Source organism: Ptychodera flava, unplaced genomic scaffold (genome assembly GCF_041260155.1).
Source record: "Ptychodera flava strain L36383 unplaced genomic scaffold, AS_Pfla_20210202 Scaffold_109__1_contigs__length_247351_pilon, whole genome shotgun sequence".
In the NCBI taxonomy this organism is placed as follows: domain Eukaryota; kingdom Metazoa; phylum Hemichordata; class Enteropneusta; family Ptychoderidae; genus Ptychodera; species Ptychodera flava.
Genome location: NW_027248291.1, coordinates 61,274 through 77,435, shown reverse-complemented (window position 1 = coordinate 77,435; position 16,162 = coordinate 61,274). Strand labels below are relative to the sequence as shown.

Here is a 16,162-nt window from a genome sequence, read left to right as displayed (position 1 = left end):
GTCCAAATGCAATTGTAGTTATTTCAAGCATTTTGCCATTTTGGGGTGCTGATTCATATCTGAACGACAAATTGCTTTTATTAATGATCATGTCAAAAGAGTGTGCGCTTTTGTTGATAATTGTGTGTTTGTTACTCACAATAAATGAGTAAAAGCCGCCATCTTTTTCACAGTGATGGGGTTCACGTCAACCCGCAGGGTACTAGTTTACTAGTTGGTGATTTTAAAGGGTCTGTGAGAGCTTTCTTACGGAGTAGGCACAGACGACCTGCCTATCATTCATGGAGTGATCAACATGATAGAGGATTTCAATATAATAGTCATAGTCCTCGCCAGTTCAAGATGTTTAGTACAAGTCAGATATCCCGATACCGTAGTAATGGTAAAACTCATACCAACAACATGTATACTGATCGAGTTTACAGATATTACTAGTGTGTCTTTGACTGCAATATTGTGATTGTTACATGTAATTTTCTTGAAATTTTGTATTCCCTTGACTTGTTTTGTTGGTTTTGCGTTGGGGCCAGTCTGAACAGTCACTTCACTGTAGTGTTCGCTTTGCATTCTAAATAGTTGCCTATAGGTATTCATACTGTGTTTGTGCATTTAACCCCTTGACTACCTTGAACGCCGGATATATCCGGCGCAATATTGAATTACCATATACCTTTAGTGCCGGATATATCCGGCACAGTTAAATAGGCGTATTTGCTTCGTTTTTGTCGCTAAAAATCCCGTAATTTCGGCGTCGGCACGCAGAGCGACTAACATAGATGTATTCCGACCTGGCCTGAATGTGATTGCGCCCCCGTACGTCCGAGAACGGCCAAAATCCGGAAGCGAATGTCGTGACCCCTGACCTCGACCCTCAAAGGTCAGGCTGCTCACTGCAGAAGCGTCGCGCTGATTGTTTACACTTCAGAAGTACTGACGATCGCATGAAATGTAGGTCAATTTCAAAAACCTACCATGTCTAGGCGTCGGAAAGTAACTGCAGCTCAACTGCTTAGCATGTTGGAGGATGATGAAGTCAGTGCTAGTGATTACGATGAAAGTGGGACAGAAGCGGATGATTTTGACAGCGATGGCGGTGAAGCCACATCAAGAGCTAGAGCTGATGATAGCGGTAGTGCACTTTTGTCTGACGCCAATGATGAAGACATAGAAAACCAGGTAAATAGGGCAAATATCATCATTCCTCGTAGTGTCGATGGTAGTTGTAGTGGTGGTGGTGGAATTAGTGACTGTGACAGTGATGACAGCGATGAAAATTCACGTGGTGAAAGTGAGGAAAACAATACCGAACCTGAAGGTCGTCGAGGTCAAGTCGACGACGATCGCGATGAGGGCGCACGTCGTGTTAGAAGGCGTATTGGTGACAGAGTTTTTGACAATGTCAATGGCAATGTTGATCGAGAAATTCAGGAAAACAACAATAGAGTTCCAGCAGTTCAGCAACTGCCCGTTGATAATTTACCGTGGGAGTGCCCTCCACTTCAGTGGGTACAGGGTAATTATCAAGGTCCTGTCGTTCATCAGTTTACTGGTACACCAGGCATTCAAGTTGATACTGCAGGTTTTTCCCCCATTGATTTTTTTCAGTTATATGTCAATGATGATTTGATCAACCATTTTGTGTTTCAAACCAATCTGTTTGCTCAGCAGTACATCCAAGCCAATCCTAGTTTACCACGATATTCTAATGTCCATTTCTGGCATCCAGTAGATGTGCCAACGATGAAGAAATTCATTGGTTTAGTGCTTCTCATGGGTATTATAAAAAAACCCTCCATCTCTCTCTACTGGTCAACTGACGTGATGTACAACACTCCACTGTTTGGCGCCATTATGACGAGGAACTATTTTCAACTTGTGTTGAAATTTTTCCACCTGAATGACAACACCAACCTGCCTAATCACCAGGATCCAAACAGAGACAGGCTCTTCAAAATACGACCCCTCATTGATCATTTCTTGAGATGTTTCAAACAGTATACACTCCTGAAAGAGATGTTGCCATTGATGAGTCCCTGCTACTGTGGAAAGGTCGTCTAATATTCAGACAATATATTCCACTGAAGCGTGCCAGGTTTGGAATCAAGATATTTGCACTGTGTGACAAATCAGGCTACACTTACCGCTTTCGAGTCTATACTGGCAGAGAAGATAATGCCCAAGATGTTACCACCTTGCTGCCAAGTAATACCACCAACTTCAACAAGCCTGAGAAGATGGTTGTTTATCTGCTGTTGCCGCTCCTTGGCAAGGGTTACTCAGCATATATGGATAACTGGTACACAACCACACGTCTGTTTTGCTACCTACACCAGCAGGCAACAATGGCTTGTGGTACAATCCGCCTGAACCACATCCCATCACTTATCCGCACAGCACATGTTCAGCAGGATGCAACCCTGTCTTTCCATGCTGGTCCCCTACTTTGTCTCAAGTTCAGGGACAAGAAGGATGTACATGTCCTGACGACTACCCATGATGATGGAACAAGGGTGTACAATGCCAGGGGCAGGAGACGTGAGCAACGGAGACAACTGCAGAAGCCAGTAGCAGTGATTGACTACAACAGGAACATGGGAGGAGTTGACATAGCTGATCAAGTATCCTTTAACTGTGTGTATGTGTGTATGTGTGTGTGTGCACACGCGTATGTGCGTGTGTGTAGTGTTGTGTGTGTTTGATGTTATTGTTGTATCAGTATGTTATTCCAGCTTTCACACACACACACACACACACACACACACACACACATATATATATATATATATATATATATATATATATATATATATTATACATATAATTATATATACATACACACATATATATATATATATATATATATATATATATATATATATATATATATATATATATATATATATATATAATTATATATACACACAATTTGTGTGGTTAATGGATTTATGTTTTCAACTTTATATAACTGTGTAACATCAGCTATATGTCTGCCATTGTATTGTGCGTTGAGGGGGGTATTTGTAAGACAATATATAAAATTATCCAAAACTCTGATCCTCTCAATGGAAATACAGAATAGAATTTCCTTGACCTTTTGCTTAGATGATTCAACCATACAGTGCAGCCAGAAAAACTCTAAAATGGTATAAGAAGTTGGCTATCCATTTGATACAGATTGCCTTGCTGAATGCCCTCATTTTGTACAAGAAGACTGGTGGGCAATATAACTTCCTGAAGTTTCAGCACGAGGTGAGTTTTCAGACATAATCACATGGTTTGTTCAGGGGATAAGCAAAGAAAAAAAATTATATAGATGATGATGATAATGATAATGATGATGAAGATTACTATTATTATGATGCTACTACTGATGATCATTATTATTGTCATTTAGGTCATTGCAAGTCTCCTGTTCAACATTGATGCACCAGATCAAACAAACAAGACAGAAGACATAATCAGGCTGACAGAACGTCACTTCCCTTCTAAGGTGGAAGCATCAGCAACATGGACCAGACGCCAGAAGAGATGCCGTGTTTGTTCCAAGCGAGGAGTCAGGCGAGATGTCATTATATATTGTGAACAGTGTCCAAGCAAACCAGGTCTGTGCAGTGCACCTTGTTTTGGAATATGGCACACACTGTTGCAATTTTGAGCCATTGGTTGTATACAACTCATTGCAGTTGACTATAGAACAGTTGGTTGAGGGACTGTGACTGAATAGTTTGTATTATTGTACACCTACCACAGTAATCTGTGGACTTTCATTGTGCAGTTTGTTCCAGTATTGGTTGATGCAGACGACAATAACTTTGTCATGCGGAATACTGTTGTAAGCAGTGGGGTATCATTTGCCCGCTCAGGGTGCATATTCCATTTTGCACTTGGGTGTCTTTCCAGTGTATTGTGCAAGCATGCTGTACATGCAGTCTACATATAGTGTAGCATTTTTTGTATTAGGTGATCACACTACCTGACCTTTGTTCAGGGAAGTTATGAAGCATAATTTTTCAACTTTGCATGAACAGGTGTGTATAATAGTAAGGTAAAAATCACAAAATACCAGGATTTATGTCCTTGTATATTGTCGCTTTGGTATTGTCATCGACGCTGTGCGTCTTGGACAATACCACCACTGTATGATGTAATCAGACATAAATCCTGGTATTTTGTGAAAAACCATATTTTTTTAATTATTCCTTTTTTGCATCTCTGTGTACATAATCAAATGTTCTACACATCTATAATTCTAGACAAAAAGCATTGATTGAAAACAACTATATTATACTTTCTGAAAGGACACTGATTTTATCACAACACAGTGATACTGATGAAAGTAGTTTGAAGCGAATTGATATCATTTACTTGCCAGATTTTTATGGTTATGTTTTTAATGCAATGAATTTTTTATTTATTTAAATCAAATGATCACATGATTAATATGTAAATATGTTCTATTTATTAATGAATTTTACTTGAATTTAAATACAGCAATATTCTGTGAATGAATGAGTGAAATTTTTATAGCAGCCATATTGTCGATATGACTGGTCACATGACTGGTCATGTGATTAGTCATGTGATGTGTTGTTCCATAAAATGTATTCCAAATATTTTGAATTATATTTTGATAAATCATAACCAGTTTGAATGCATGTTTCTGCAAGGAAGACATAAAGCAGGTGTTTACAAATAAAATGTGTTGATTTTCAAATATAGATTTTTGCAATATGCTGATGCTTGTGGTTCAATTACACAGCCTTTTGTGAGAAAGAAATCCGATGAGAGTAGTTTGAAGCTGGTTGATGTCATTTACTTGCAAGATTGTTATGGTTTTTTTTAATAGAAGGAAATGTTTATTTATTGAAAACAAGTGATTTATATGTAAATATGATTATTAACAGCAATATTCTGTGAATGAAACTGGAGGAAATATAATTTTTTACTATAATCCAGTGAAATTTTATGGCAGCCATATTGTCAATATGACTGGTCACATGACTTGTCATGTGATTGGTCATGTGATATGTTGTTCCCTATAATGTATTTTAAATATTGTGAATTATATTTGATAAATCATAACCATTTTCGATGCATGTTACTGCAAGGAAGACATAAAGAAGGTATTTACAAATAAAATGTGTTGATTTTCAAATACAGAATTATGTCAGATGCTGATGTTTGTGGTTCATATACTCTGCCTTTTGTGAGAAAAATCTTAAATAGGTACATCTATAAATAAAGTAAAGGGTAGTTATTATTACATATATGTAAAGACAATGCCATGAAAATTGCAACTGTATTCAAAGTTGCATCAATTCATGGATTCAAGAATTCAAGAATTCAAAAATTCATCAGATTCCTGATGCTTCAAATATTCTTCCCCAGCATATTCTTCGTCAACTCTGGTCACATGATGAGTCATGTGACCAGTCACGTGACCTGGAAATACAAAACTTATTTATGAGAAAGTGGGAAATTTCATGCTGATTCAGAAAATATATGGTTTATTGGTACTCACTTAATAATTACTCTAAGCAGTGTTGATGCAATGACCACACCCCAGATTTTATCAATATTTACATAAGGGGCCTGGTATATAGGAATACATTGGCCTTGGTAGTCAAGGGGTTAAAGGAATTTACTGCACAGTGTACTAGAAAATTTAAGAGGAGTAAGTTTGTCGTTTATTCCATACGTGTTGCATTGTTGCTGTTTGTCTTTTTTATAACTTTTTTTAACTAATGTGTTTCACTGCTTTGAGAAAGAGCCCTTGTGGCCCAAAACAACCTGTACGTTCTCATCTGCGCATTGGAAGTTGGAATATTCAGGGTGGTTTATCAAATAAGTGTAATGATAGTGATTTTGAATCTATCATTAATAAGTTCGATATTGTTTGTATGCAGGAAACTTGGCTTTCTAAGTCTAATGTTTTACATTTAAATGGTTATAGTTATTTCAGATCAGATCGTATTATAAAAAATAGACGTAGTAAGCGTGCTGCTGGGGGAACTGTTGTTTTCTTTAAGTCTTGCCTCAAAGAGGGCATTCATAAACTTGGATCTAATATTCTGATTTTCTTTGGTTTAAAGTAGACAAAAATGTTTTTCTTTAGAAAAAGACATATTTATTTGTTGTGTTTACATACCTCCACAAGGACCTGTTATGCATTTATCGAATGATTACTTTGAGACTCTTCAGTCAGATATGTTAAACTATTCTCACTTAGGGGAAATAATTCTTTTTGGTGACTTTAATGCCAGAACTGGTAAGCTCCTAGATTTTATTAAACATGATGATGTAGACTTTTGTCCCACACCTATGGGTTATGTACCTGACATTATTCAGGAAAGGATTTCAATGGATAATGGGAAATCTTGATGTAACTATTTTGGTAGACAACTTTCTGAATTGTGTTTTAAGAACAATTTATTAATTTTGAATGGTAGAACTGTTGGAGATTTAAATGGTAAACCCACTTGCTATAAAATAATGGATACAGTACAGTAGATTATTGTATTGCTGCGAAGAACCTTCTTGATGATATTCAATATTTTAGAGTATATGATTACACACGTTTTTCTGATCATTGTCCAGTTGGTATTTCTATTGTTTTAGGTACTTGTTCCTCTTCCGCAGTTGATAGCACTGTTTGTAATCCATGTCCAAGCAGATATATTTGGAATGATGATGCAAAACAACAATTTTTAGAATCTTTGCAGAGCTCATCCATTCAAGCTGAGCTCAGTAATTTCAGTACTGTCTGTAATAGTTCTACTTCATGCGATGAGTCTGTTGCTACCTTTGAAGCTATTATCCACAAAGTTGCCGATTGTTCTTTGAAAAAATTTACACCAAGACCTAGTTCCAAAAAATCGAAATCAAAAGCAAAGAAAAAGAAACCTTGGTTTGATAATTCTTGTTATGCAGTACGCACAGAGTTAAATGAGGCTTGTAAACTTTTAAGTCGTTTCCCTTGTGATCCTTTCATTAGAGGTAGATGCTTATCAAGCAAAAGAAGTATATTTACAAAAAGAACTTGCTTGAACAGTTAGAGAATTCTCATTCTGAAAGTACGCAGAATCATTGGAAGTTATGGAAAGAAATCATAGGCGATAGTGTTACTGACAGAAGTGACGTTTCAATTTCTCAAGGGGAATGGTTTAATCATTTTAGAAATTTAGCTGATGGTGGTCATGATGTTTCTGATAACTTTTCTGTACAAGTACTTTCTGATCTGCATTGCATGGTAAAGAGTAATTATGATAATGAGTGTCCTATTCTCAATTGTCCTTTTTCTGAAGCAGAATTACTTAAAGCCCTCTGTAAGTTGAAATCAAAAAAGTCCCCAGGTGCAGATGGTATCTTGAATGAAATGTTGAAGTTTGGTGGACAAAGTTTGCGTACTCCAATTTGCTCTTTATTTAACACCATTCTTAGATCCGGTAAGTTTCCCAGTTTTGGAAATCAGCTTTTTTAGTTCCTGTTTACAAGTCTGGTGACAGAAGTGATCAATCTCATTATCGAGGAATCTCAATTAATAGCTGTCTGGCATATTGTTCACATCTGTTCTCAATTGTCGGCTTGTTAAGTACTTGAATGATAAGGGAATTTACACTCCATTTCAGTCTGGTTTCAGAGTCATGAGATCTACTTCTGATAATATTTTTGTTTGAGATCTGCTGTTGATAAGTATATTTATTCTTCGTATATGAACAAAGCTGATTGCAACTTAAGAAACAAGTATCTTTTTGTTGTTTTATTGATCTTCATAAAGCATTTGAGAAAGTTTGGAGACCAGGTTTGCTTTGGAAACTTAGGAATTATGGTATCAATGGTAATTTCTTTTCTGTGATTAAGTCTATGTATGAAAATGTTAACTATTGTGTTAAATCTAACAATAGCCTCACTGACATGTTTGAATCTAAAGTATGAGTTAAACAGGGGTGTAATCTGAGCCTTACGTTATTAACATTTACATAAATGACCTTCCAGGTACTTTTGGCTCCAGTGAGGACAGACCCATTACATTAGATTCATTGCACATCAACTGTCTTTCATATGCTGATGATCTGCTGTTGATTTCAGAAACTCAAGAAGGTTTGCAAAGTTGTCTTGATAAATTACACTCTTATTGTTTGAAGTGGAAGCTTTCTATTAGTACAAAGAAATCAAAAGTCATGGTTTTTAACAAAAGTAATCACTTACTGAAAGGTACATTACTTACCTATAATGGACTTGCCCTTGATGTTGTGAAAGAGTATTGTTATCTCGGTTTTGTTATCAAATTTTCACAATCTTAAGATGAAAGCTACTAAAGCTCTTTTTAGTCTTCGTAAAGGTATTTCTTATAATGGAATTTTTCTGTGAAAGTTGCTTTAGATCTTTTTGATCATTTGATTGTTCCCATTCTTACCTATGGTTGTGAAATTTGGGGGAATGAAATTAATGATAAGAGTAATTTCTTAAATGATGTTAGCTTTTCGTTCTACAGATATTTACTGGGAGTTTCAAAACATGCTCCCCAGGCTGGTATTATAGGTGAACTTGGTAGATATCCTATCAAAATTGCCATAGTCAAACGCATGTTAAAATATTGGCATAAGTTAGTTTTCAGTGATGACATTCTATTACGTTCAGCGTATCTTTCTGCAAGATATCATTCAAAGTGGTTTGAGTTCATTCAAAACATACTAGATACTTATAGCGAGGGTAATATTTGGTCAGCTGTGTGTAACATTAATGCCACTATTAAAATTGTACAGAATAACTTACGTAAGCATTATCAAGTTTCTTGGTAGAGTGATTTACACAACGATAATAAGAGTCATGGGAAGGGGAATAATAAGCTCAGAACGTACAGAGAATTTAAAACTAAGTTTGTTTAAGAAAATATCAAGAACTTAAGCTGCAGAAAATTGGTTACAAAACTTCGTATTTCTGATCACTATTTACAAATTGGGCAGAAGGTCAAAACCAAGAAATCCAGATTTTTTAAGTGTTGTAAGTCTTCCGTCAAGGATGAATTTCACTATTTAATGAAGTGTCAAAAATATAATAGTGATAGAGAAGTTCTCTTTTCTGCAATGAAGTTGTATTATCCTATATTTGATAGTTTAAATGAAAGAGATAAGTTTTTGTACATTTTAACTTCAGATGATACGCTGTCTCTCATGAAATATAAATACAAACACTATGTTTCCCCCAGCAGCTGCAGGTAAAGACATAGACAACAATGTTTTATGCAATGTTTAGTTTTGTTCTTGCTATACTGCACTTTCCGAAGTGTGTTGTTATGCAATAAAGTGATTAAGTGATAAACTAGCTTGTAGGCGTCGCTACGTATGCTGCAGCTCTGTAGAAATGCGCAAACACTGAGGGCAGCCAAGTCAACTGAACACGTGATCAAGATAACCAGTTTTGCTTACAACCTCGATCTCGAAAATGATGTCACGTAAATCATAATCATGATCGTGCAAATCGAACACTCCCCTGTTTGCCGAACAATGAGTGTAGTGAGAGTTTAATATTCCGAGATATATGCTGTTTCTTGTTCTTTCCTTTACGCCCGAATACCATATGGGCCGCGTCAAGCAAAAACCTACCGGATGGTAATGGATACAATGTTGCACAATATCAGTTCTAAAAATTGATACTTTGTATGAGAGTTTACGTTTGCGCGCCCACAGACCTGTCGGCGATAAAATCATGGGCTCGTTTCTTTCCTTTAAATCCTCTTCGAATTAAAAACATTTACAGTAAGAAATATCAAAAGTGTATAGTACAAGGTGCGCTGAACTGTTACTCGTTTCTCGCGTTTTCGTTCTACATTTTGAAACGTAAAGTTTAGGGTGTAATCAATCTCCGCCAAAAATATTTACATATGAAAGAGTTTCCCGCCCATAGCTCTTGGCGAGCCGTCATCAGTCCGCAACCTGCTGTGTCGTACGTACGTTGCTTTCCTCTCTAAAATCATCGGCATTTCTCACAGTAAAATGTGTTCAAGAGTTCCCGTTGACCTTCAATCTGACGAAGATCTACGGCAATTAATGTCCGATAGACATCGGGATTTCCTTGATGACATCGAAAGTGAACACCAACAACGCCAACTTTCAAGCGACGAAAGCAGCAACGGAAGCGACTCAGAGACCTCTGAATCCCATTCAGATGATGAGTGCCAAACATCGTCGCTGGATTTGGTGCAAATTTTACTGCTTCTACCGAATCCAGTCGTGAGACTGATGGAAATAATCATGCGTCTGAAGTTACTGCAGAATTCCAAGTTGGTTGCGGCCAGTATCGTTATTTTGCGGGTCGACGGGTCAAATTGCGGGTCAAAGTGCGGGTCGATTTGCGGGTCGATTTGCTGGTCGCCCGAAAACAATAGAAATGAGGTTTATCTTCGAGTACAATTGTGTTTTGAAATAAAATGAACCATAAAAACACCTAGTTCCTTTAAGGACATATTTCCTTTCGTGGATACCACGAAAAATACAACATCTTTGCCGATAATTACACTTCCGGGTTTCACCTATTGATCGAGGATGCAGGTCTGAGTGCGCCATCAACGACCTCATGCATGACGGAGTAAGCCGTTTGTTTTATTACTCGCAGTACAGTATATTACCCACAATTTCTCTTGATTTGCATTCTTGAATGTTTCCTGTGCCATGCCTGTTTTCTCTTCAACTCATTTGTAATATTATAAACTTTAAATTGTCAGTTATTATTATTTGATAAAAGTGTACAGATGACATGCAACATTTCTGTTTGAATAACATCAGAACTCAAATTTCAGAGGTGCTGAAAATACTCTGTTTTTCAATGCAAAATAATCACAAACTGAGGTGGCCTACACCTGTTCTTCAAAGATAAGAATAATATCACTTTTCAGGAAAGACAGGTGCAACTGGTTTCCCTATTTTTTATGGAGATATTAGATAAGGCATTTGAAAATATGTCAGAAATTATACAAACATTTAATGCAGTGGCAGCAACCAGCACTTTGCAACCTCCAGTACCCCAAAGCAACCTGAAAACCCGTAAAAAAATAATGGCCGACAGTGACCCACAACTTGTAATAAACTGCTCAGAAAGGAGTGGCCCGCAGCGACCCGCAACCTAAAAACTGGCCAGAAAGGAGTGGCCTGCACTGGCCCGCAGCAACCCGCAGTGACCCGCAGCCCGCACGACCCGCACAATACTTACACTCGGTTGCGGCTGTTCCAATTGATGTTACAGTCAACTCAACGCAGATCGGGTCTTTCAGTATCGTCTTAATTTAGCCGAATTCACAAAGACGGAAAAAGACATAAGCTTACTCATGCTTGCGAAGATGCAGAAGATGGAACAGATGGAAAAGAAAGGTGACACAAGGAGAGGAAAGATACGAGACTGTCAGAGATTCTAAACGAATTTGACGGACACGAAATTTGTGAGAAGGCATGGCGATTTATTCGTGACATCATTGAGTATTTACAAATATGCAAGTTTCTCCTTGTTACTAAGTTATATAGTAAAAAGAATTCAGGTTGACCTATGTACGCCCGGATCTTTTTTTCACCCCGTTCTTCAAGCACAGATCGTAAAGAGACCCTGTTTTGTGGCCACACGTTCTCTTCCTATTCAGGAACACGGTGGTACAATAATATGTTGATAAAAATTCATAATTTTGATAAAAAATGCGATTTTTCAAAATCTCTCGCAAAATCCCGTGTACTCTCGCGTACCCTAACAATTGACGGTGCCCCCGCGCGAGAAATTATAATAAGGCAAATATAACAAACACAATCGCATTTAATGAGGTACATTTTAGTAAGTTTCTTAAAAATTATTCTGACATTCACCTGATTTAATTTGTTTGCTTAAATTATCTCCGTGTTTGCGATTAATAATTATAATATCCCGTCTCCGGTGGGGGGCTCGCGACCGACTTTTTGTTTGTAAGTGCGCCCGACCGCTATACGTGACCCCCGTCGCTTACCCTATGTTCTAACGGAACAAATTCAGCACAAACGAAAACAGCTAATTTCAAGTATCTTTACGCGTACAATGTCCCGAAACATGTTAATTTACTCCAGCCATACCTTTGTTTACTCGTCCCGTCTTTAAAATTGTGAATGGGTTTGATTTAATGTGAATTAGGGGCATCAAACGAACACTCCGGACAAGCCGCGGAGTCGCACCCCCCGACGATGTTTCGCCTGTGCAGACAAACATGAACCTGTGACCGAAACGGTATACGCTCGTAAAAGAGGCGTAGATTTAGATCAATAGATAGGAATATGATAGGAGCCATGAACTTTTAAAAATTATAACCTTTAAACAACATGAACTATTCAAAACTTCCAATTTTTAAACGATATTTCGATTTCGCGCGCGTCGCCCAGTCGGTCGCCCAGACGTACAATGAGGTCAACGAACTCCTATGTATTTTGCAAGCCGATAGGCGCGCCGTATCTCCTGGCCTGGGAAAACGTATATTTATGTGCATATCGCGCAAAGTGAGGAGTTTGTGAAAGGATGTTTGGATAATAATGTCAGAAAGATAAAGTTTTACAATGAGTAGGGATGTAGTGTATTTCTTTTCAAGTATTGCTGTCAAATTGCCGTGATTAAAACACATCCAGTCCGGCCGGGGCTGACACCGGGATGGAGTGGCGAAGGTCGATCATCACACGAAAGGACGTGAAAATGTTCTTATGCGACGTAGTCCGTCCCTTGGTTTATTCTCAGTGCATGGAGCATAAGCTTATTATTTACGCGATTGGAAATGTGTGATTTACAAAATATCCGCAAAAAGTAATGCGAGATAGTAGTAAGAAAACTTTACATGGTATGATCTATCAACGCCAACGCCGGTCTCTGGGGTAAATATTGTCGAGGCCGGGTGATCGTACTCAAACATCCCCGGGCTCTCGCTTTGTTCAAAGTTGTGACTTGGCATCAATGAATGACTTTCCTTCAGGATGTCCGATGTCTATAAAATAAGTCCAAACTATCATTGGATGATATTTTAAAAATAAAGCCCTCCCATATCCCTCGGGTTGATTGTCTTCTCTAAAACTTGCGCCATGATTGGCCCTTTCCGAATTTTGTCTCAATTTTATACCACGTGGGGGGGGGGGAGTTCATCAACAACAAGGTCTGTGAGTGGTTCACAAATTGCAACTTTCGTCTCACAAGATTGTCAATCAAACAGGACGTGTGGCGTCCCATAACGTTTTGTCGCCGCACTCCGTGCCAGGGTGAAAAAGAATCACCTTGCGAGCAGACAACGAACATCGAACGCCGCTCATACAGTCACAAAATCCTATCGAAAGTCGTTTTTTTACTCCGAATTTATTCTACCTTCTTTTCTACACTGGACTAATTTTAATCAACTAACCTCATTAGCCTACAGCGAAGTTATACTTTGGTTTTATCATACATTTCACACTTTACCAATAATCTGGGATGACAAAATGCAGAAAAAAAAAGAAATATTCGATACCTTTTCAATCTGCAGCATCAATGACTGATTGCCAATCTGAGACTCAAACTCCAAAAAAAAAAGTTCCGGGTCAAAATTGGTAAATACTCATTAACATAAAGGAATGGCATAATGTTTTTGGTATTGCATGCAGTGCAAATACCGGTAGTACGAGCGGGCTTCGATGCAAGTAAACTGTAGTACATATGTGAAGTATTTTTTTCGCTCAGACAAGTTATAGACCGCGTCTGAGGTCATGACCATTATCCAACCCAACAGACATACGAGGCACACTCAGCATGCTCATAACTGGCAACAATTTCAAAAAGTGATTTGGAGACGAATATGTGCTTAAAGACGTAGGTATTTAGTGAATATCACTTGGAATTTTGTGTCCTAATTGACCACATGCAAAGTAGAATTAATGATATTAAAGCCCGGGGCGAAATGGACCGGGATCCGGATTAATGCCAAGTTTGGATTGGCGTTTTGGGGCATGGCTCTGCATAATGAGTCTGTTGGTAAGGCTCTGCATAATGAGTCTGTTGGTAACGGTTGCTATCGTTCGCATTATCTGGGTAATCTGTTTGCTCTCAAATCACGCTCTGACTATAAGCTTAGGTAAAGCCTTCCCAATACGCGAAAGAAAAAAGAAAGAAGGAAAAAATATCAATTTCAAAAAAACAGGAGCGTGCTGAGTTAATCTACTGAAGTTTTTGCTGAGTTGATTTACTGAAGTTTCGGGGTCATGTCATCGTTCGAGAATGATTCGGCTGCTGACCGCCATATCTACATACGGAAATGGCGCCGTACGCTGTGGAAATAATCATCAAGAAAGTAATAAACATAAACATTAAAAATAATCCGAAGCTGGCAATTTCGTATGTTGAAATCACGAATTACCGATCTAAACATTGACTGAGAAACACGGTCAGGAAAATGGTAGGAAATAGGTGAACGACGCGACGTCATGGCCGATCGCTAAAAATAAAAAAATAAGTTCACTACATCACGGAAGGATCGAGATTTCCATGAATCTCGCGTACCACGATATCTGTAAGCGACCGAGGTCGGCTGCTCGGTTGCTTTGAGGGTGACCCCACTGTGGCCACAGGTGTACGGAACGTTTCGTAGATCGTCGTCGGATGGGAAGTGACTGACACTGTGAGGCCGAAGGCCGAACCTCGGTACTGTATAACATTACAAGGTATGACGCGGAAAAATCGACCGGTGGCCCGAAACAAACGAAATAAAGCATCTACCTCAAAAAAATTACATCGACTGGTCGGAAATACCTTCAAACTTTCAAATCTTTACTCTGGTTACAGCATTTCTTTCAAATCTGCCAGTTATGGGCGATAATTAACTGTCCGGCGAGTACTCGCACTTGCATTGCCACTTCGCCATTTTGAATAGCTTTTTTACTCCCGAAAGCCTTTGCGAGTGGACGAGTGACCCTGTGAAGAGTTTGTTTACAAATGTCAGATGGCGGGATTCACAAGCATAAACTTTCCCATCGTTTGCGTTGATTGCCTTGTTGCCAGATAGCTGAAGTTGTATTCACTGACAGTATAAAATTTACCTAACGGTTAACGGTTGAATTTAGCGGTTGTGGGGTCACGGGGTCACTCTTCCACTCGCAAAGGCTTTCGGGAGTAAAAAAGCTATTCAAAATGGCATAGTGGCAATTCAAGTGCGAGTACTCGCCGGACAGTTAATTATCGCCCATAACTGGCAGATTTGAAAGAAATGCTGTAACCAGAGTAAAGATTTGAAAGTTTGAAGGTATTTCCGACCGGTCGATGTAATTTTTTTGAGGTAGATGCTTTATTTCGTTTGTTTCGGGCCACCGGTCGATTTTTCCGCGTCATACCTTGTAATATTATACAGTACCGAGGTTCGGCCTTCGGCCTCACAGTGTCAGTCACTTCCCATCCGACGACGATCTACGAAACGTTCCGTACGCCTGTGACCCCGGACAACTAATCACGAGTTATGTTCATTTTCGGAGCAATGGGGTGAACCACGGACTGGGTTCATAGATATCTTCGTTATTGAAGACATTAAAGTCCAACCTTTGTCGAAATCATACGATTGTAGCGGTCCTACTAATTACTGCCCGTGACTGCCCGTAGCTGCCTGAGGACTGCCCGAGAACTGCCCGAGCACTGCCCGAGGAAAAAGTGAGCCAAATTTCGCCAATTTTAACACTAGGCCAATAGGTTCAGTTTATATCATGCCCAGCCAACCAAAAATATCATTGATTTGGCGTTAACCTGATGTTTTCTCCGGCGGTTTTGGAACTCTGAAGACGGCCCCGCTCGAAGGACATCCGCCAGTGATAGTAAGATCATACCATTTAGTCCGAGAGGTGGTACAACAACCTCGCCGAGTGCGTACAGCTTGATAGCCTACCACCCCTTGCACTGAATGGTATGGTCTCACAATCAAGCCGGGGACGTCTTTCTCGTCGAAAGCCCGGCGTCTTTCAGCCGATAAAGAAAACACTAAATCAATGATATTTTTGGTTAGCCAGGCATAATTTAAGTTCAAGCTATTGGCTTAGTGTTAAAATTGGCGAAATTAGGCCTACTTGCTCCTCGGGCAGTCCTCGGGCAGTTCTCGGGCAGTCCTCGGGCAGCTACGGGCAGTCACGGGCAGTAATTAGTAGGACCCCGATGTAGTGCCAAC

At 38.9% G+C, this 16,162-nt stretch overlaps 1 protein-coding gene across 2 annotated transcripts; it reads left to right on the top strand.

The window, feature by feature from the left end:
• The first annotated feature begins 594 nt into the window (after window positions 1–594).
• LOC139126623 (piggyBac transposable element-derived protein 4-like) lies at window positions 595–5,162 on the top strand. 2 transcript variants are annotated; one of them, XM_070692680.1, is made up of 4 exons: window positions 595–1,176; window positions 1,669–2,618; window positions 3,103–3,249; window positions 3,395–5,162. In XM_070692680.1, exons 2-4 carry the CDS (start codon window positions 1,983–1,985, stop codon window positions 3,653–3,655), a joined length of 1,044 nt encoding a protein of 347 aa, XP_070548781.1. In that variant the 5' UTR covers window positions 595–1,176; window positions 1,669–1,982; the 3' UTR covers window positions 3,656–5,162. The 2 variants fall into 2 exon arrangements, with proteins under 2 accessions (XP_070548781.1, XP_070548779.1); XM_070692678.1 differs by having other exon boundaries at window positions 1,666–2,618.
• The last annotated feature ends 11,000 nt before the right edge of the window (window positions 5,163–16,162 follow it).